Here is a 22,252-nt window from a genome sequence, read left to right as displayed (position 1 = left end):
TAAGAACGCAGCAATCTAAGTACATGTGGACTCGTCGGCCCGGTTGACCTGCACTTCAACCGGAAGCTCTAACGTCCTTTTTCCCCCCTCTTGTGACTTTCCTTTCACTCATTGCCTCCACGAACATTCCTTGAGAAACGCCATTGAATGCTGGGTCTGAGAACAAACATTAAAAACCATGTAGAGAAGCCTGTCTATGCGAATCCGAAGTACTCGCTACCAGCCGTCATTGCAGTATAAAGACGTTGGCGAAGATCTTCGTAGCTTTCATATTCAGGAAGATCAAGCTCTGTATGCAGTCATTAGTTTCTGGCCTCTCGGTATGACGGGTCAATGTACTTACGGTTGAAGCAAGTGTGCGAGCTCGGAAGACGATCCTTGTTGCCATAGTCGCGGTGGATGTTGAACTTGTTCACGCCATTCATACCCTCTAGCTCCTTGAATCCGTTGAGTGGGACTTTGCTAGTACCGGTGACGAACTGCAACAGCTTGGCTCGTTCTTCTTTGTCGAAAGAGCGCACGGCACGCCAGAACCACTGTATTTGTGAGGACGAGGCAGAGTAGTTGTGGTACTCAGTGTTGGTCTTCCACTCATCCACGTCGATCTCGGGCAGGCCAGAGATTAGAAGCTCCAACTCTTGTTCGTTGAAGATCGAGATCAGATCCGGGGGAATGATTTCATGGAAACCTGTCAATAAGATTAGCATGTTTTGTAAAACAAGGATAAAAAAAACATCAGGTGCCATTATACCTTTCAGGAAATTGTCCAACTGTTCCCGCACAGACTCCACCAAGCGATACTCGACCACACGCTGAATGTATTCCTCCTTGTTCTCTTGGGTGACGGGGATGTTGCGACCATCGGCAATCAGGTCGATTACCTGCTTCTCACCGAATGCATCCGTCTCGATGGCAAAGGTCTCGGTGATGATGTCGGTGATATCGTTCTCCAGCATCCAGAGCAGAGACTTGTAGTAGTCTAGGTCAAGCGTCTCCATATCCTTGATCGACACAGAGCGTCCGAGAATGCACTTGTAGACGGCACGAGAAAAGTGGCAGTCAAGAACGCGACCTTCATACAGAGCCTTGCCGATGATACGGCCAATGAACTTGAAGAACATCAGATGCTCCGAGTTGACGCCGCTGAGACGGTTGGGGTGGAAAGTTGTCCGGTCGGCTGCGACAGGAATGAACAGAGCATAGTTGGGGTTGAACATGCCACGCGCGAGGACTTGGAACCATTCTCGAGTAACACCACCAGCGTCTACGCCCTCTTCCCCGTGGAACCGGACGTTCAGTTTGCCGTACTTGAGCTCATCGGCACTCTTGAAGTAAAGAGACTTGAAAGAGTCGAGGAAGACTTGGTCTCTGCGCACAGAAAGTTGCAGAGGAGGGTGAGGGTGACGAGGCTCGGCACCACGAGAGTGCACACGGCGAGTGAAGTAGTTGCGCTTGTTATCAAACTCTAAAACCTTGGGGTTCTTCACCAGCAGCGAGAAAGTACCACTCATCAACCGAGGGTTTTGGCGAACAAGCTCGTTGAGGATCTTCCGATGGTCTTCGGTAAACTTGAAGAACAGATTTTCCATGCTGAGGCCAGGATCAGCTGGAGTACTATTGACGGATAGCTCGCGGCTGTTGCGAGACAAGGGCTGGTCCTTCAGAGTTGTATTTTTGCACACAACCATCAGGGCCTCGATCAAGGGAAGGAGAATCGTAGCCACGTTCAGCATGTTCTCCTTTTGGCGGATGACAGTCAAGCAGTCGCTCAGCTTCGTCCACAGGGGACCAAAGGTAGCACTCTCGTACAATTTCTTAAGCACATCCTCTTTAGGTGCAGCTTCGGGCTCACTACCTTTGGACTTGTCGACACGAGAGGGATCGAAGAGGTAATCGAGTGCGGTGAGAATACGGAGCAGCTTAGCCTGGTCAGAGCTAGCTGGGGAGAACTTAGCCAAAGCCAAGCCCTGCATATCGTTGCCGGTCTTGGCTTGATGAATATGGGGAAGCAGCTCCTCCAGGTCAGCCAGGATGGTATCACTCAGACTTTGTGCTTGGCTGACAAGTTCAGTGCCGATCACATCTCTAGCCCCGGGAATGGCAGAAAGGTTGTTGATGGTGGAAAGAGTATCACGGAATGTCTTTCCGTTGCACTCGCGAGCTGCAAGAATGTGAACAACCAGGCGGAAATTGTGGTCGGGGACGACAGGAGGTTCAATGGCTTTTCGCTTGCGCTTGTCTTGATCTGCTGGCTTCTCTGCGTCTTCTGACTTCTTGGTCTCTTCGCCTTCTGCTGTACCTTCGGTACCTTGATCTTCAGTGACCTCAACGGTAGGCAGTGGGGCATCGGTCATCGTGGTATCCGTGCCAGAATCGATGGTTTGGGTGGACGGTTCAACAGATTCATCAGGCTCAATCCTCTCCGACTCGGCGCCCTCGGGCTTCTTGCCCTTCGATTCTTCCTCCTGTCTCTCCTTTTCGCGTCGGAGAAGAACCGTAAGTGGTTGAGTGATGCTGCTGAGCAGACTAGACAGCTGCTCCATGCAGTTAGGGCTTTCCATTATCAATTTCCTGTCCAGAAGAGAAAGTAGGGCATTCAACGCAAACTTGTTGGCGCGGTTTTCTTTGCCCTTGCCCTTGCGGAATGCCTTGAGCTTGAGGTTTGAGGCCGAGTCGTGTTCCGTCAAGAAGAACCATGCAATATGCGGGTTGAATTGAGAAAGGAAAGAGAGTGTTCCTAAGCACTGCTGCACGACCATGATTGGGGTCACATCGTTGCTCATACTAGAAGATGGCTGGAGCGCAATGTTGCGTTTGACGGACTGAGGCGTCTTCTGTGAACCGGGGGCCTTTGCGCGGAGCGAGAGATGAGAAAAACTGCGCTCGATGGCAGAGGAGTCAACGCTGCCATCCTGCAAGACAGATAGAAGAAGGCTAATGACCTCACTTCTGTTCTGTCGATTCTCACACACATTGTGAAGAATGTCATTAAACTGATGGCGAGCGTTTCCCTGGAGAGGCATGAACATCAGGCGGAGGAGCGTTGCGACACCAGCCTTGTCGAGCATCTGGACAATTTGGCGTCTGTGAGGCTTCTTGGGTTCTTGATCGTCAACAGGCTCGTTTCTTGGACGATGTTCCATCTCACTGACAATGTCACCAAACTGCGCGATGCGTCGGCCGCCGAGTGCCCGAGCTTCCGACAGATACTCAGGGCCTAAAGTAGCAAGGACATCCTCTGGTTGATCTGCGAGCACAGCCTGGCGCAGTGAGGGGTCAAGGGTAGCAAGGAAACTAGCGGCATCCATGTCCTCAGCACGAGGCGGAGCACCACCCGCGGTGGCCTGCCGACGAGCACTTTCGCGCTCTCGTCGGCGTCGATCTGCAGCCTCTTGCTGCAGCAACTCCTCGCGGATCTCTGTCGGCAAAGCTTCCAGGAATTCCTGGTTGATCTCCGTTGGCTCCTCGCCGGCGGCGGCAGCTTGAGAGCGCTGTTCAGCGAGTTGTTGCATTATTACCTCTTCCCGGAGCTCCTCGGGCAGAGCTTCAAGGTATTCCGGATCAATCTCCAGGCCAGTGATATCGAGCTGACGGCCCCGGATGGTCGTGTGAACACGTTGAGTGGGCTCAGCAGGTCCAGCTTCAGGATGGGCAGCTGCGGCAGCCGCTTCTGCAGCGGCATCAGTTTGTTGGATGTCTTCCATGGGTTCGGCAACTCCCGCAGCTTGCCGCTCTACTTCTTGCTGTTGTCTTTCAGTCTGCCGTCTAGCGTTCTCTTCTTCTTCCTTGCGCTTGCGCTCGCGTTCTTCTTCCTCTCGGGCGATCCGGTCCTGGCGTTCCTTCTCAGCCTGTTCTTCCTGGATGCGCCTGCGCTCTTCTTCCAATTGCTTCCGGCGCTGTTTCTCCTCCTCAATGGCTGGGGGAACCAAGCCCTTCAGCAAGGAGTTGACAACACGTTGCGTCTTCTCCACATAGGTGTTGCTGAACAAGATCCGAGCTTCCTCTTGCCAACGGCTTCTGGTTGTAGAGAGAATGAACTTGACCGAGTTGTGCGGATCATCACGGCCACGCGGTGGAGGCATCTGGCCTCGCGCAAGTCCACTGAACATATCCTGGATGCGGTTGGGGAGAATTGCCCGACGATCAACATGGACATGGATGCCATCGGGGCGTGTAACAACGCCAAAGCCTGGTGTTGCTTGTCCGCCAATAGCTTGCATAATAGCGTTCATGAAGCTCATCGGGCTGTCCATTGCAAGAAGACGCGAGCCTCCGGGGCCATCTTCCATACGACTCCAGTCACCAAAGGGTTCGGGGCCGGCTAGTCCACGAAGATGTCCAGTGGGATCGGCACCGCGGTCGTTTCGAACAAGGAGAGGATTGGTCCCGTCATCGTTGCTACGGCCACCGGGGATCTGGGTTCGGTGGGTTCGGTGGTAGGGCTGAATGGGGACAAGTCCACCGTGGCGACCCGGCATGATTTCGGTAACTGCAGCCCAAGCTGGCGGAGGACCACCGCGGAAGCGATTATGGTGTGGTCGGGGAGGTGGGGCCTCATCGCCATCCCATCCCCAGGGCTCCAGGAGATCGTCGTCTTCAAAAAGTATAGTTGTCAGTATAGTCACCGAAATAGTGTTTTTGAAGATTTGTGGCTCACCATCCATGTCTCCCTCGGAACCCTGGTCCATGTCATAATCATCATAGTCATCGACTTCCTCCTCGAGTTCATCCATTTCATCGTCTTCTTCTAAAAAGCGAAGTCAGTGTGATATAGAATAGATTTGATGGAATGAAGACCATACCTCCTTCTTCGTTCAGCTCATCCAGAATCTCATCATGAATGTCACCTCCGAGGCCATCGCTGTGAAGATCATCGACGCCACCCGCAGCTTCGTTGAGGACACGGAAGAGATCATCAATGCGGTGGTGACCTTCATGTTGCCGGTTTGATTGCCGGATGTCGGCCAATTCATCCTCGAACTGGTTCATCATCTCGGCCTCTTCTTCGTCTTCGGTCATTTCTTCGCTTTCCCACTCATCCTCATCGCCTTCTTCGAGGCTCTCATTATCGTGGTCGCCGGTAATTTCTCCTGCGAACATTTCATCTTCCTCCATGTCGGAGTGGTCATCATCTTCATCATCATCCTCGTCGTCCCCTTCTTCGTCATCATCAATGATGACTTCGACCGCGTCACCGGGGAGACCTTCGATAGGTCCGACACCGTCGACCTCATCTTCTTCGTCGCTCACAACTTCCCCATCATCCTCAGGCACATCCTCGTCGTAGTCCATCTCGTCATCATATTCATCATCATACATTTCATCGTCTTCTCCCTCAGACTCTTCAGTGCTGGTTTCTTCTTCATGGCGAGGCTCCAGCATACCAAGGGTCGAGTGACGGAAAAGATCAGGGGTTTCCTCCCGTTCGTCTTCCATGTCTGAGACAGAGGTCGCTGACGAGATTTCGTCATCCTCGGCCTCGCCCAAGGTAGAAATATCAGAAGTCTCGCTGAGAAGCACTGCGGTTTGCGTAAGCTTATTCAGCGGTCGGAGAATGTACTTGATAACGCGCTTAGACGACGGAAAATTCAAGTCAATGTCGGCGACTGAGGCAGTAAGCGCAGGGATAAAATGCTTCTCAAACATGGTCTTCGCAAGTTGTCTAGTCGAAGACGGGAAGCCGGCATCCTGAGAGTAGGAGTAACCACTAAGCATTTTGTCGAAGAGGTCGGCAAGAGACATGAGTTTCGAATACTTCACGTCCAGAGACTCAGTCGACGCGTTCGCATCTTTGTAGGAGCGGAGTGCATGCTCCAGTACGAATCGGCGCACGAAGGCAAGCTCCGGCTCATCCTCTTCATTGCGCTTATGCTCTCCGCGGCGTCGTCCAACGCCGCCAAATTCGCCGGTCTTGGTACACAGAGCAACTAGCACCTGCATAGTCCACGTCGAAGTAATGCTGCGCTTCTTAAATGCCAGAGAGTCATCATGCTCCATTGTGCCAATGGGGACAAGCACGTTAAGGAGATAATTGAGAATTCCTGATCGTGGCTTGGATGGTGTTGAGGCAAGAGGATCAGCCTTGCGCGAGAAGTTTATAAATTCAACCTTGGTGCGGTTATAAGATGACAGTAGCTCAGTCAGGCATTGGAGAAGGAAGCATCGGTATATGTAAATAGGATGATCTTCAGCCTTGAAGGGGGGCTTCTCGCCCTTCTTGGGTGCATTGCGGGTGGGCTGAGCGTCCGCACCGCTTGACACGGATGGCGTGGGCTCATCAATTGACATCTCGACATCAGTTTGAACTTCAGGCTGTTCGCCGCTTGGCTGCTCGGATGTTTCAGCAACCGGTTCTTTATCGTCGACGTCCTTGTAAGACAGGAGCTCGGAAAGAAGATAGTGAATAACTCCATCAGGGTTCTCCACGATGGGAGCTTTGAGTTCGGTAGTCTTGGCCTGATTCTTGTCCTTTTCTTTGTCGTCCGAAGCAGAAGTTTCACCTGTGGAAGCTTCATTGCTGCTCATACCATTGTCATCCTTGCCTTGCAGTTGGCGATTTTGACGATCTTTGTCGGCCTTGAGCGCGAGAACTTGAGGGCGCTGGTTAGTGTCGTATCGCAGCAGTCTCACTTTCTCATTAGTCACTTCCACGAAGATCTCGGGCGCTCTCAAGACGAGGTGATACATTTGGCGAACATAGCCGGTCGTGTCAATTTGACGAGAGGTCTTGGATTCAAAGCTGGCAACGATCTCGCTCCGCATAATTTGCCGGATTGTAGGTTCATCTTCGACAATATGCCGCAAGATCAACATGAAGGCGCTTTGAAGCTTGTCATTTGTTGAGCTGGCCAATTGCTTGACCATCACAAAAAGACGCTGCAGGTTTTTCTTCTCGCCGAAACGTGCAGCAATGCTACGCTGGCGAGTGATTATGACCAGAACACGGCAAACAGAGAGTGCGAGGGTGTCATCCTTGCCCACGCGAGGCAGAATATCGACCAATGCCTCGAAAAGCTGGGTCTTCTCGTCCAGCGAGACAAGGGGCTCTTGAAGGTGAGCAGGCTCATCGGCACCTGTGTTGGGATCATCAAGACTAGCAGGCGGGCTCCAGGAGATTTGAGGCGGCTGGGTGTCGTCAGACAACAACTTCTCTAGAATGAGCAGCACATGGCCGACCCAGGGGAACGTCTCATCGGACTTCTCAGCAGGCGGCAGTTTTATAAAGCCAAGGAAAGTCGAGAAGCAATCCTTGAGTTCCTCAAGAGTAGCGTTGTACATGTCACGATCCTGGAGAACCAAAGCGAGAATGTGCGCGTAGGCAGCGATCTTTTTTCCGGCAGTCTGGAAATTCTCCATCTGCAGAGAGACGAGAGATTGAACAAGAGTCTCTCCAATATCGCGGCGGAAGGTCTCAGGGTCGCGGTGTTTCTTGATGGCAGAGGAAATCAGATCTGCAAGCTCAAAAGAGACATCGTGGTGCTCATTCAATACATCCAGGCAGCGCTCGATAAGATTTGAGCGAACCTTTTCCCTTTCGACATCCAGGTCCTCTATAGTCACCAACTGGCGGCGCCGGACGGGCTCTCCTTGGGATTGGTTCGCAGCGTCTGAGCTTTGTGCCCCATTGCTCGGGGGGCGGTCTTGATGCGAGGACTCGGCCTGATCAACACTATCCATGTCTTCACCATCATTCAGAACGTTGCCCAGTGCTCTGGCCAGGCCGTCGCGCATGAGAGGGTCCATATCGCGCCCCTGATTCTGATCTTGACGCATTGGGTCATCCACAGGCCGACCGGTCGCCTGGGCCAGAAGCATAGCGAGGGCAGAACGTTCCAGAAATCCATTGTTGAAAGGCGTAGAATCAGCGCCAGCGGGCTCGTCAGCCTCCCCACCAGTAGCAGCTTCAGAGGATCCAGTCTGGATATCATTAGGGCCAGGAGGAAGTCTAGGTGGGGACCGCAAAAGGGTTTGCGCTCTGCAATATTCTTCCGCTGCATTCAAAACGTTATTGCATCGATAGAGGGCCTCCTTGTTCAGATCAGAGTCCTCGTATCCCTTCTCAACTAGAGCAGCAGCGCGATCCTTATTGACCACGAATGCCTTGCGAGGAAGTTCGGTCAACGCAGGAAGGGTGTCTGATCTGTGGGCAGCTCCGGCTTCATACTCTCCATCCAGTGATGACCGCAGAATGTCAACTAGGCACTTGACAATCGGGCTGGATGATTGAGTCGCAAATTCTGAGTTCCACATTTCCTGGACCATGGGCAGGATCTCCATACGAAGATCCACTAGGAACTGACCTGACTGGAAGTAGTCGGGTCGATCTCGATCGCGCTCATGGTGACTGGACAATGCTTGAGTCTGGCTAGAATCCACAATGCTCTTTCCTGAGGCAAGTTCCAGGAACAGTGCAAGAATGATCTTGATTCCACCGTACGCGGAAGCAAGACGATCAGCAACGTCCTTGTCAGTATCAGCACCACGGTCAAGCGGCTTCAGAGTCTTGACCTCGTGCATGAAAATCTCGCAAATCTCTTTTAGAACCTTGAGGCCGTTGTTTCGTTTGAACGCAACAAGAACCAAAGTCAGGTAGTTGGAGTGCGGACGATCACCGCCGACTTCATACAGAAGGTGCGAGAAGGAGGAAAGAATCACGATGAGATAGGCGAAACGGTGTTTGGGACTGTCACTGGAATTGGGAGCACTCAGCTGAAGCTCACGAAGAACAGATTCAGCAATGGCATCAGCGACCATGCTGGCATTCTGCTTCTGCTTCTGGTAAGGGTCCATCCGTCGCTTGCTGATGAGACCAAGTCCCAAGTTATGAAAGAAGCCGGTCACCGAGGAGGGGATGGCACTGAGAAGATAACGCAGAGTCTGAACATTCTTGAAGGCAGCACTTCGCTCATCCACCTTCGTATCGGCATTCTCAGACCCTCGCGCTGCCGGCGTGTTTCCACTATCCGGTGCACCAGAGCCTTCGCGTTGAGTTCCGGCCGCAGAATCTTCTGCAGTTCCAGTTGCAGAAGTACTGCTGGGTCGTTCAGAACCGGGCTTGCCAGTAGGCGACTGGGTGGCCTGTAACCACATCTCAGGGATGTTTTTCTCCAGCACTATCTCTTCCCACACACATGCAGCATGTAAGTTACCTAAGGATGACACCAAGGCACAATATCGGTCCGCGAGGTTAACCTGGACGAATGCCGAGGTGTGCTGGACAGAGCGAGTCTGGTATAGAGGCATTGCGTAGATCTCACGAAGCAAATCAACGAGGATGAGAACAGCATTGAGGTGTTTCACGAAGAACGTCCCGTATTCGATCGCCTCGGTTGGTTCAGGTGTCGGCTCTTTCGACTCAGCGGACTTGACCAATGCAGTGAAAAAACCAGACTCTTTTGGTGCAGCACAGAAAGCCGAGAGGTTGTTGACTCCTAACTGGGCACGGTGCATAAGAGATGGAATGATAAGGTGTGGCTTCGTTTCAGCAAGCATGTGCACAAGGACCGTAAGCTCCTGGTTAGGGTCTGTGTTATGGAAGTCGAACGGCAGACTTTGCATTGTCGCATAATCCAGAACAAATTCAGCGCCGCCGGCCTGAATAAAAGCCGTACAGTTTGGTTGGTTCTCAAAAAATGCACCCAAGAATCGGATCGCCGGAAATAGGTAGTCTGAAACTGTGAGTCCATGTTCATCCTGGTCCTTTGGTTGGAAGCCAGCTTGGTTCGATGGAAGCACTTGGCTCAAGTCACCAACAACAATCTTTCCGCCGTTGGGAAGGGTATGGGAATTGAGCTGAGGAGCACCAATAGCGAGAGGATCTTCCACCGAGGCGTCGACGGGAGCACCAATCCCGCGGAACAAAGAGGAGACATCCCCTGACAGTACGGCCTCACCCTGAGAGTTCTCCGTCCACAGCTTGGTACCGAGCCCCAGTTCCCAGGCCTTGACCTTGGCTAGTAGATTAACGCGAGCTGCCATGACAATGACAGCAGACATGATAGATGTCTTCAGGGCAGGGTGGTGTCGGACAAGTTCGTCGAAAGTTGTTCCAAGTGAGCGTACCAGATTGGGGTCATCCTTCAGGCATTTGACATGCTCTGGGTTCTCAAAAATTTCGAAGAAGCTTTCAAGCGCATCGGAGGATTGAAAGAGATCCAAGCCAGAAGAGTTCAAGCAAATGGCACCGAATGCTGATGGAATGCAGGCGAGAGCATCACCGGCCGGAATGATTCCTGGAGCAAGAGTTGCATTGTGTGGGCGCACTAGGGTGTATTCACGAGCTTCTTTCTTGCTTTCGGGCGGAAAAGATGGCTCGGCGGCGGCATGCTGAGCCGCAGACTCGCTCTCAGTGTCAGCATCCTCAGGCTCAACGGCAGGTGGCTTTTCCTTCGCTTTGAGCTCTCGTCCCATCACGGCTGCGAGAAGACTTCGACTAAGACCAGCTTCGGCAATAACGGCATAGCTTGTAGGTTCATTATGAATGAAGCTACTGAGGATGTTGACGGCATTGCTCCAAACATGCGAGCCAAAGACACGCGCATTTTCGAAGACTAGTCGTAGGGAGGTCAGGAGCTGAGGCGAGTCAATCAAGTTCCTCAACACACGATCAAATCCTCCGCCGTTATGCTGCATTATGTGGTTGACGAAACGGAACATCCATCGCAAAGTTTGCTGCTGGAAGTAGGGAATCTGGTAATCAATTGTGCGGTTTTTGTACTGAGGAGGGAACCCGGCTCCGCGCCCGACCTGTTCAAATGCCGTCTTCGTCTCATGGTCGATCAGATCGGAGATGGCATCAAACCCCTTCGCAGCTGTCAATGTGCCCAGAGCATCTCGGACGGCATGAACGAAGGTATCAAGGAATTCCATAATCCGTGAGTAAACCCGACGGGCCTTCTCGGTCCGAAGATTGAGGATATCAACGAATATGGGGATGAGGCCAGCCGCAACAAGGGTCTCCGGGGTGCGAGAGCTCGAGCTTGGAAGTGTGCGCAAGAGGGCAAGCAGAGCATCCCGCCACTCGTCATGGTAGGGATCATCCGTGTCATCATTCTCGGCACCCAGTTCGTTGACGACTTTGCGAGTGAGGAACATTAGAACTCCATGATTCACGTTGACACTCAGAGCCGCGCAGACGTCGACAGCACGCGCCTTGTGCTTCGCTAACGCATCCAGAGCTTGGATTGCTAGTGTTTGAAGAGATCGCGAAACTTCGATGTCGCCACTGGCCCCAAGGTGAACCAATTCAGAAAGCTGATATGTCAACTGAAGGCGCTTGGATTGCTCCAAGTCATACTGGAGAATCTTCTGCTGGAAAGTGGACTCGGAGTTGACATAAGCCAAATTTGTCACTGCAAGGATACGAATGGCAAGAATTTGTTCACGAGTCGCAGGGGAACCAGTTAGTGCCTGAGCAACACGAACTTTGTGGAGAAGCTCATATTTCGATTCGAGAGGCAGATGGGGCAAGTTAGTTGCAAGGATATCCTCTGCCTTGCCGGTGAAAACTTTCGAGTATGGAAGGTCCAGGATCTTGCCACCCCGTGATACTTCTTCTGCCTTGCTGTTTGGCGTAGTATTGCCAGCAGGCGAGTCCTCTGCATTCGAACCACGGCTCAAGCGAGGAGTGGGATGGGTCGCACTTCGCCGCAACGGAGTTGGCGTCGACGGGCCGTGAGAACTTTGATCGGTCTGGCCGTACTCTGATGTGGTTCTTGTTTGTTCGGAACCAGAAGGGTAGTATAGCACGCGGACATTGCCCCATTCTTCCCAGCCATCATGATCGCGCACGAGAGATACCAGTTCGTTCGCGTTGAGCTTGGTCTGGACTGCCTTCTCCTTGCCCTTGGCCTGGGTGGCTGGGAGGGCAGAAAATGGAGATTTACTGGCAACAAACGGACGGGGGAAAGGCGCCGCAATCTTCTGCAGCTTCTCCAAATCGATGTTATAATGAGTTGCCAGCAAATTCTGCTGGTGAGCGCCACGCTGGCGTGAGTGATACCGCTGAGCTAGGCAGAGAGCCAGGCGCAAGGTCGATTGGAGAAGGGACAGCGAGGTCGTGTTCAAAAGATCACCCAGCCGCTCGCTGCTGCTGTAAAGGCTGCGATTGCCAGATTTCTCTAGCAGGAGTCGCGAGAAATCTAAAACTGCCTCCACCAGCTGCCTATCTCCATCGGGCCCATATCCGAGGGCGTTCAGCTTTGCATCCACGCCCTCTGCAGGTCTCGTGCTCGCATCGGCAGTCGCATATGAGTCCTCCAGTATTTTCCGGCCAAATGACTGGGTCTGCGGACCGATGTTCAGGAAATATTTATCAATGACGGAAGCCAGGATTTCATCGAAACGGTCTAGGACGTTGATCCAGTGGTAGAGGTCGCCGCGAGGAAAAGGCCATATCTTAGGGAATGTGCTCAGATGTGCCGGGAGCTCGGGAACGGGAAGGCTCGTGGCATGTGCAATGAATTCCGCCAGGAACGGCGACTGTTGAAAGAAAAGAAAAATTTTAGTCCCGACTTTGATGAGCAACTGCTGTCATTAAAGAACTTACAATTGTCGCCTCATGCTTCTGACTGGCCACCTTCTTAATTCTCCCCATGTTGACGATCAGGCAGACTGCCAACCATGAGGAGGTTCAGAGAATCCAGGAGAAAAGTCTCCTAGAGGTGGAGTGGGGAGGTCGTGACGACCGGGTCGCGGAGAAAGCGCGAGGATGCCTTATGACGTTTTTGATCCTCGTGTCCTGCCTCACGAAAAAAACGAGTCACTCCAGGTCGATGGGAAAGGTACCTGATGGTTCGCAGTGGCGAATGGAAATGAGACAGCCCGATAATGAGGATTATCCGGTCCACCGAGAGCTCGTCGATTCGCGAGAAGCCCTAGTAGGATGGAAGGTAGTTCAGATATGGAGGGTGAAGAGTCCAACAGGGAAAACGGTGCAGGTCGTTTTTGGCCCTGAAGTGACGATCGAGCGGGAGGAGGGAGAAGGATGGAAAAGTAGAGGCTTCAGAGATGGGGGGGGGGGGGGGAGGGGAGGTTGCAGGGAAGAGGGAAAAGCGCAGACGAGAAGGGAAGATTCGTGAACTGAGCTGTCCGGCAATACCACTAAGTTAGGCGGAGCGCAGTACTGTACTTTGGTACTTGCGGTACTCACTTACCTCACGCGCCTCACCAAGTACTCTCACAGGCACGCCCCGCCGAGGCGGTCAGGCCCCAAGGCATCCTCCCCGGCCGTGACGCAATAACCGGTTTGACCTTACACTGCTCGCCGGCCCTGAGGATCTGTCCTCTACGCGTTTGCCACGGCGTTTCTGATCGCATGGCAAATAATTGACAGTATCCCGTACAATATCCCGCTCTGGTGTCTCTACCGATTGAAACCGACCGACCCCTGCGATTGATTCTTCCCCAGGCAACTGAGCTAGAGGAAGGCAGAATATACATGCTATAAATGGCCATTTCACAAAGAGCAAAGGTACACAACATGAGCTATACTGATTGACACATGATACACAGCATTCTCTTCTATGAGAGATGGTCGCAAGCCAAGATGCAACGCGTCTTTCAATTACCTTCGGGCCTGGGCAGCTCCCCATCCCACTGGATCTTCATAGTGGAGGGATATGGTGAGAACGAGCGATAGTCCGCATCCATATACATGGTGAATCCACTCGGCCCCTTGATCTTCTTTAACTGTCCTTGGGCACCGGGGGTACGGCGCAGGTTCTCCAGCTGCCCAACGACCCGCAGCATGGTGGGGAGCGCAATCTGGCACATTCCCAGGCCGAGACATTGGTGCGGGCCAAAGCCAAAGTGAACATATTGGCTCATACCACGATCCAATTTGACCTGCTCAGGGTTGGGGAATGCCTGGGGGTCATGGCTTGCAGCCACCTAGGTCGCAGCGCTGGTCAGGGAATCATCCATAGGGCAATAGACGCGGAACCGGACATGACTTACCAAGTTGCAATATATCTGCTGGCCAGTCTTCAAGGTTACCTTTTCTCCATTATCATCAATGACAGTCGGCTTGGCAACCTCCCGTAGCAGCGCAAGCGACGATCGGATTCGTGCGCCTTCCATAAAGCTAACAGTGCAAAAGTCAGTACGATTTTGCAACGGAGATGAAATCAAAAACCAATCAACTCACTATCGCAGAAGCAGCTCATCTGCCTCGGGCGTATGCACCTTAGACAAACGCTGAATCTCAGCAAGATGAGCAGCGTTTTCTTTCTCAAGATAAAAGTCCAGGCACTGAGCAAATAGCTGCACTTGATTGGCCACCATCGAGGTCGCCGATGGAAGGATATGCGTCCATACAATCTCCCTTGGCGGTAGCCCACTGTGAAGCAGACATTGTATCATATGAACACCATATTCGCTCAGAATATCGTGGCGATGGAGACGATTGATCAAATTGGATATGAATCCAACCTTGTCAACAAGTTCAACGTTGGCCATAACTAGTTCACCGAGCTGCTGCGCGACCTGTCGAGAGGTCTGCCCAAGCTGGAAGGATTTTGCGACATCCACGTCGTAAAAGATGGAAGCAAAGACCAGTGCCATGATCTTGTAAAGCTCCTGCTCGGTGAACACACCTCTAGGGTTCGACTCGGTTTTCAATGAAAGAGAACAGATGTTGGCGCAGAAATGAACCTGAGCGAGGTTGGCTACATCCAGAACGATGTCGACTTGATTCACGCCACCAACCTTGTACGAGTTCCTCTGCAGGAGCTGCAGGGTAATCTCCTCGTAGAATTTGCGAACCTCCGACTCCCATTTGTCCCGGTAGAGGGCATTGCCGATCATTCTACGGGAAGCCTCATTGGGCGGGCCATCACCAGACAGCATAAAGTCTCGGCCATAGAGGTGACCGTCGCGGTGCAGGATGAACTCCAATTTCTTGCCCCAGATCACCTTGAAGGATTCCTTATCAGCAAGAACAGACGTGCAGGCTGCATGGGAATTGATCAAGCGAGGCGGAGGCTTATAGCTAGGGCGGATGAAACTATAGGTTTCCCCCAGTCCCAGACCAGTCAAGATCTTCTTATTCTCGTCGGGCACCACCATGGGGAAGTGTGCATAAACCGAGTCGCCACGGAAATGATTTGGGAAGGCCCGCAGTACCAGCTTGTAGAAGACTTGGCCTTGGTCCACAGACGTGTCGTAATTGATCTCATTATATGCCCAATTGGTGAGGTGTTTGGGAGTGTAGTCGACGGTATAGAAGCGGTCACCGCGCACCAGGGCAACGGCATCCGAAAGGATGGCTCGTGAAATGGTGTAATTCGTGCAAAGCCCACTGCCCGGGGCCATCGACTCTTTGGCATCCTCGACAATCAGGCCTGGGTAGAGCTCCACGAGGTCTGGGTGATGGTAGAAATGTTTGAGCTGGTCAACGATGTACGGATCGGAGTTGATTTCTTCAAACGTCTGGTAAGGATCTAGATTGAAGAAGTCCCGGAATTCATTCAGCGTGGCCAAATTCCAAGACCGGGCCTGCTTGATGCCCAAAACCTCTACACTTCGGAAGACAGTCGGCACATTTGACGCGCCAAAGGCTCCCGCAACGTCCTCCACACTCTCCTCAAAGATCTTCACCAAGGCGTCATCATCGTATGAGCCATCTGCCTTACGCTGTAAGTTGGCAAATGGTCGATCGGCTGGGTTTTGAGGAAACTGCGCCTCCCACCGACCAAGTCCCATTATGAACTGCTGCAGGCTAATTTGACTTGGATCTTGGCCCGCAAAGACCTCTTCATATAGGTTCTCGGTCCATTTCTGATCGCGACGTGAGATGCACGAGTGCCATCGATAGACAAGATTAAACTCTGCCGAAACCTGATTGCCCGTCGCCTGGGCAGCAGCATCGCCTAAAATGCCATTCTTCATGTCCGCGCGAGGATCCAAACTCCAGACACTGTCGGTACGGTTCAGGTTGAGAATCGTCCGGACATAGTCCTTCAGGATAATGTTGATATACAGACCACAGGTAACCAAGCGGCCAGTTTGGAAGAGGTCATTGTCCCACGTAGCATAAGCCTCGGTATTTGACTCATCGGGTTTTGTGAAGCGGCCATTCTCGTTGATTGTCGCCAACTGCTCAACTACGTGGTTGTGGAAGCGGTTGAACATGATTAGCAACACGCCAACGCCAGGAGGAAAGCCTAATATGCGCTTGGTAGAGAAGCAGTCGGGCTTCAACTTGCCATCTTTGAAGGTTCTGACGTCGTTCTGCTCATCCTGATTGTTGCCATATAGTGGTCCTAGATCGAGATACGATGAAGTGAGAGACACTGTGTTATCCGTGGGATCGGTTTGGAACAGGTCTGACCGGCCAATTGTTAGTATTCTCTGTTTGGATAGCGGTTGACCTCTCAGTAGGCATCAAGCACCTACCATGAATGATGATCGATGCTAGATAGAACAGGATGCTGGAGATCTTGTTTGGGTGTTCTTTATATTCTTTCCGAGCCAAAAGACTATCAAAAAGTGTCTCCGGTTCTGGCAGTATGGGAGACTGCATGATCTGTGGACGGACGGATCGCGCATAGGGAGTTTTGGCAGCGCCAATCTGCGGCCAGAAGAAACTCTGATTTAAAAGATTAGCTGGAATCTTCTTTATGCTATGTTGACAGGACGAACATTTCCAGAGCCATCAGCCTTGCGGTACATGGAATCCCGGCCAAGATAGCTGCAGGCTCAATCCGTGTCAGTATTTGAAATATCGGAGATATATCTAGATACCCCATGATAGCTATTTGCCGGAGGATCAATTCAACTCACGAGATCGGTGGGTGCTTCAGATCATTCCACAGCGTATTAAGGAAAGTATTCGTCAGCTCCTTGCCATTTCGCGAAGTCGCAGGTAGTCCAGCCGCGAGCTATGGTTCAAATATGAGAACTTTATAGTTACTGGCAAGGTTGTATATACAAACCTGGATCACCCGCTCCATGATGTAGTGCCTGTCATTCCATGGCTCCCCGGTCACAGCGCTTTTCGCGACCTCAACGACCGTCTTCAGATCTTTCAGATCAAAATGACCAATGTCTTTGGCAAGGCCGGTCATAGTATTGGTCTTGACATAAGTACCATCGCCCGTCTCAGTTGGTAGGGGTCTCAGAGATGCCGCAACGACTTTCTCAATCTGGGCAACAGGGTTCTGGCTGCCGTTGACAGCATCCTTTGTCGGCTCAGTCATGGTGACTAGGAGAGTGGTGGTTCAATGAAGAGAAATCAGACCAGCATCAAACCTCTCGACAAAAATCGGAGTGTTAGTTTATGGCACATATTGACTTTGGGTTGGCATCTTTCAATGAGGCTGTTCCCAACTCAGCTCGGTGGTAGCGCAGAACACCATTCGGCTCATCGTGGCCGATTAGTTTTAAATGGAACTTGCATCACGCAGAATAAGAAAAAAGCGACATACCGAGTCAACCCGAATCTATTTCCGAAGAATCTCGGTGTGGATTCGACCGGTCTTGCGATATCGAACGGACCAACGTACAGTGCGGCAATGACAAAAATCAGACCTCTGACAGGTCAGGTAGTGATGCACTCCATGTCAGCGGAGATGGGAGCGATTATATTCCTCGCCTCCCATTGCGGAGTCCAGACATGCGTGGGCCCCTGTACGGCTGACCATCCTTCAGGACACATCCATGGATATTCAGGGATAGTCATCGCCTTCCTCCGGCCCTGCCACAATCTATGCCGACCTGCCATGATAGCGGCACAAACCTCCTAGCCTTGCCAGCTGTACAGAGGCAAAGACAGACGAGCGCCCCACCGATATGAGCAATGGAACAACTCTGATTCGCGCGATGGGTGTCCAAGTGAAGCGCAGGACATGCTCTCCTTTCCTCCGCGTCGGCACCACTGACTCTAGCTTGGCCGGGTGTATAGCTTCCCTCGGCTTACAGGATAACATTCCATCTTACGGAGTCGGAGATTCGTTCGTTATATCGGATGAATAAAATGAATCCTCCGCGTGCCCGGGTATCCCCTTCCAGGAGAAATCCGACGTTGCCCAGGCTGGGATGAAAGGGGGTGCTTCGACAGGGCTTATTGGCCAGCAGTGTGTGTCGGTTCTTCACTCCATCGGATATGCAGACCATTTCCCAGGAGAACAAAGCCTCTCGCGACGCCACGTCCGCGGTCTCGCCCTGGGTCATCTCAGCAATTGCCTTCTGCGGTGTTGATTGGCGACGGCCTTTGGCCCAGACTCACCGCTGAAGCACGAGCGTCCCGGCTGTATCTCGATCCAGGCAACGAACGAGTCTTACGGCTTGGTCACACCGAGTGCGTTCGACGGTTTCGTCGCTCGAGTGGCGCACCTGGATCAGTTGATCCTGCGCCCTCCGGTGCACCAGTGCGGGTCTCTTCGGCTTACTTGGTGTGATGCGGATGTGGCGGTAGGCGCAATATGCATGGATTGTCGAACCTCCGTGACAGGCAAGGGGCTCGCCAGGAAAAAGCAATCCTGTATGCAGTTCATCGTGGTAGGAACATGCCTCGCTGCCTTCTATCAGCTTAGAAAAGCCTGGCTTGCCGCAGAGCAGCGCATGTTGTCCACCCCGCGAAGTAGCTGTGTCGATGACAATTGCAAAATCCATTCACTCAGGTCCCTCACGGATATGCAAGATATGCAAGTCCCTGTTTTGCGATCGCCAGTACTACTGGATGTACCGTCGCGAATTCCGCCTCAGGTGTCGACATCACGTGGGGTTCAACCGAGGCCAAACGGGACGAATCGCTTTCCGCAGTTCGCTTTCTCTCCCCGTGCGATCTCGACCTGTTCTAGAGGTGGCCTCGATTAGCTCAGACTGCCTGACCGTCACTACTTTGGAGATTGCCACAGGTCGCAATGGCATCCACGATCTCGCTCAACGTGGAGCCCAGGGGTATATCCTCCGAGAGCTCCTGACAGAGCTCCAGGCTCTAGATCCTCCAATCCAGAATTAACCAGAGTGCAGGTAAACCCATCCGCAAACTCCCCAAGGAGATCACCGTCGCACTCAATTCCTCCGGTGAAGATCTACACAATGCCATCGCTGAGGCATCCGGCTTCTCTGTGCACCGCTTGCGCATCACCAAGGGAAGCGACCGCAGCGTGGTTCCCAATGCCAAGGACACCACGATCGACGACACTGGCCTGCGCAACTCCAGCGTGATCCACGTTAAGGATCTCGGTACGTGTTATACAATCTCTCCCCCACCATCCTCGCGGTCACCAGAGCACGGTCCTTCGATATACCGTCTCGAAGCAAGTCAAAGCTAACATGCACATTGCTCCGACCAGGCCCCCAGATCGCCTGGCGCACCGTCTTCATCATTGAATATCTCGGTCCGCTCCTGATCCCCGCGCTCTTCCTGTTCCCTCTCCGGCCACTCCTGTACTTCAACTACGACAAGCCTCTGCCCGAACCCTCTGAGAACCAGCGACTTGTCTGTGCCCTTTTGACGCTGCATTTCTTGAAGCGCGAGTATGAGACCGTCTTCGTGCACCGCTTCAGCAATGCCACAATGCCGGCCCGCAACATCTTCAAGAACAGCGCGCACTACTGGGCTCTGGCCGGATTCAACATTGCCTACTGGGTGTTCCGCCCGGACGCCGCGGCCGCGGCCAACCCCAACCCGGTTCTTGTCTACGCTGGTCTGGCACTGTTCGTGTTTTCTGAGGTGGCCAATCTTAATGCCCACCTGGTGCTGCGTGGCCTTCGCCGTCCAGGTACCACTGAGCGGGGTATTCCGGCCGGCTTTGGTTTCAGCCTGGTTACCTGCCCCAACTACTTCTTCGAGATTCTGGCCTGGTTGGGTGTTTTCCTGGTCAGTCAGCTCAACTTGAGTGTGATCCTCTTTATCCTTGTGGGTGGCTTGCAGATGTGGGCCTGGGCCTGGAAGAAGGAGAAGCGCTACCGCAAGGACTTTGGTGACAAGTACAAGAAGAAGCGGACTGTGATCATTCCTTTCCTCTGCTAAAGGGTGAATACATCAGATCTTCGAATGCCGGGAGATCCTGTCACCTAGCTCGTACGGAAACGTCGAGTTGAAATAGTGGGGAATTTTGTTAGGGGTTGATGGGGGATGAACGAGCTGGCTTGCGCGATATTTAAGAGTCTCTGTGGTTTACCACTCGGCTTTATTGTCTGGAGGAGCTCTCAAAAATGCAACATGAAGCGTATATTCTATTAGTGAACATAAAATAATGACCATGCTTCCTTTTGACCATATGTACGCCAATTGGAAAAAACAACAACAACAAAGTACCTCGCTATATGTAAAACAATTGATCTATGGCGCCCAAAGACAAAAAAAAAAAAAAACAACGCAAACTCCGACCACATTCGAGAAGAGTAATACATAAGGTCAGACCAATGCTTTCAGGCTGAGAATACTCGTCTCCAGGCCCACGACAGCAAAAACCGAGAAGCGATCGAATCATTCGGACTTGACTTTCTTCTGCCACATCATGTAGTACGATCCCAGCTCCTCGCATTCCGTGCCAGCATTATCGCATGCAGGGAACCGAATCAGAAAGTCGCCGTCTTTGTAGGTGCCATCCGGTGATGCACCCGACGAATCCTTGCTGTAGGCATTCAGAATCCGCTGGGGAACAAGGGCTGTTCTGGCGAGCACGGTTGGATGCCACTGCATGATATGATCCTACGTGTGAAAACGAGCAAGGTCAGCCATGGGATCCTAGAAACTCTCCTCGTCTAAGCTCCAGAGCAGCAGCATGATTCTTACCAGTCCGTGGATCTCTGCCTTTGCAAAATTGTAGGTGCGGTACAGCGGATCAAACCATAGATCCAGGAAGAAGCGCGCAAAGTCCCCGTTCTTGAGCACAAAGCTCCCTGGAGCGAGATCCTCGCTGTCCTGGGTCGTGATCAGGTCGATGTTCTTCGCCTTGGGGTGCGGGAATGTCTTGATGATGCTGTCCGGCGGGACAACAGGAACATCCTTCAACATGAACGATTCGAGGCGGCTTCTATCGAGTAGGTGGGATTCGAGGGACTTGGTCGGGTTCATGATGAGGGCGTGCGGGCTAAGGTGGAAGAAGTATTTGGAGTGGGGATGGGTAGCCATGGCATGACGAACAGCTGGGACGAGGGCCCAGCTCTTAGGAGAGTCGCCAACAGCCTCGGTGTAGTCGGACACGCTTGCGAAGAAGTTCGTATAGCCTACTCGGAGCAGCGACCGGTTTGATCAGCGGGGAGTTCATCTGAGGTGGGTATTAAGTCTGGAAATACTGGAAGGCACACATACCATGGCGCTTTGCGTAGTCCTCTCGATTGGCCACGATTTTCTTGACATAGCTCTCGCTCATACGTTCGCGATCCAGTAACGTCACGATCACCACACCTGCCGTGCCAGCCGGCGCCACAATAGATGTCGAGCTCGACGAGTAGAGGTGAGAGAGAAGATATAGGATGAAGAGGGTGGCAATAGCAATCAGTGCAATTGACTTCAGCTGTTTTCTGCGATACAGCGATAATCGAGAGGAGCGAGCGCCCGGAAGAGGGTGCGGGCTCCTCCGCGGAGGCAACGCGAACTGCATGGCGAGGGATGGTCCCCAGCACGGTGGAGCTAGACAACGGCGTCGCGAATCGCGGCAGATCAACTCATGGCATAAGAGCCGCAGACCAGGAAAAGGCGATCCGGGCCGCTGGAACGAGATGCGAGAAGAAGAGGTTCGGTTGTCACAGGTGAACCGGGTTCTGGCCAGGCCGAATCCGGTGGGTGGTTGTCGTTCTGCGCATTCCGGCGACGTTCCATCTCCAACGCCGCCCGTTTCGAGTTAGCTCTTGACCGTGGCTAGACAGTCGATAGTCGAGTTCCAAATAAAACAATCGCGTTGGAAGATCATGACTATATAATTCATCCTTTTATATTGCAGAGTTTGGGGGAAACCCGGATATCGATTCTCAGGTGATGATGATAAATAATTGGCCGCCGGCGTCTCGTTGGGACCCTAGTCTAGTGGTCTATCCAAGGAGAAGCTTGTTTTTGCTGCGGTGCGTTCGATTCAGAGCAGAGCTAGTGGGGGTTTTCTTTACTCTCCCCACTCGTGAATGGTGACTCTCAATTGCGACAGATTCCCTTCGCCCCTTTCAGTACAATTAATCTGTGTGTTTACTTATAGCTCAATCCTGCATGGCTGCGCAATTGTCCACTTGCTCATATCATACCCCATGGTCAACCGATCTTAGTATGCAAGCGTATAGCGGCGCCATGGCGTAGTCTCTCTTCAAC

The 22,252-nt window shown here is 52.5% G+C and overlaps 4 protein-coding genes across 4 annotated transcripts; 1 reads left to right on the top strand and 3 right to left on the bottom strand.

Moving 5' to 3' along the window:
* Window positions 1–194: 194 nt before the first annotated feature.
* tom1 (E3 ubiquitin-protein ligase TOM1) lies at window positions 195–12,595 on the bottom strand (the record flags this gene model as incomplete). The annotated part of the gene is made up of 6 exons (XM_056944533.1): window positions 195–289; window positions 344–688; window positions 752–4,594; window positions 4,658–4,747; window positions 4,803–12,480; window positions 12,548–12,595. The coding sequence occupies 6 exons, from the start codon at window positions 12,593–12,595 to the stop codon at window positions 195–197; spliced, it is 12,099 nt and encodes a 4,032-aa protein (XP_056801416.1).
* A 965-nt stretch (window positions 12,596–13,560) lies between these two features.
* N7459_005348 (peroxidase/cytochrome P450 family protein) lies at window positions 13,561–17,198 on the bottom strand (the record flags this gene model as incomplete). Its single annotated transcript, XM_056944532.1, has 7 exons — window positions 13,561–13,890; window positions 13,957–14,083; window positions 14,147–16,325; window positions 16,396–16,588; window positions 16,642–16,690; window positions 16,783–16,880; window positions 16,935–17,198. The coding sequence occupies 7 exons, from the start codon at window positions 17,196–17,198 to the stop codon at window positions 13,561–13,563; spliced, it is 3,240 nt and encodes a 1,079-aa protein (XP_056801415.1).
* Window positions 17,199–18,863: 1,665 nt separating this feature from the next.
* Window positions 18,864–19,978, top strand: N7459_005347 (trans-2-enoyl-CoA reductase (NADPH) TSC13; the record flags this gene model as incomplete). Its single annotated transcript, XM_056944531.1, has 3 exons — window positions 18,864–18,900; window positions 18,973–19,188; window positions 19,299–19,978. 3 exons carry the CDS (start codon window positions 18,864–18,866, stop codon window positions 19,976–19,978), a joined length of 933 nt encoding a protein of 310 aa, XP_056801414.1.
* A 459-nt stretch (window positions 19,979–20,437) lies between these two features.
* On the bottom strand, window positions 20,438–21,557 carry N7459_005346 (putative alpha-1,6-mannosyltransferase subunit; the record flags this gene model as incomplete). The annotated part of the gene is made up of 3 exons (XM_056944530.1): window positions 20,438–20,662; window positions 20,747–21,180; window positions 21,266–21,557. 3 exons carry the CDS (start codon window positions 21,555–21,557, stop codon window positions 20,438–20,440), a joined length of 951 nt encoding a protein of 316 aa, XP_056801413.1.
* Between the last annotated feature and the right edge of the window lie 695 nt (window positions 21,558–22,252).

Source organism: Penicillium hispanicum (genome assembly GCF_028827665.1).
Source record: "Penicillium hispanicum strain IBT 35686 chromosome Unknown utg000004l_segment0_segment0, whole genome shotgun sequence".
Classification (NCBI taxonomy): domain Eukaryota; kingdom Fungi; phylum Ascomycota; class Eurotiomycetes; order Eurotiales; family Aspergillaceae; genus Penicillium; species Penicillium hispanicum.
This window is presented reverse-complemented; position numbering and strand designations above follow the sequence as displayed.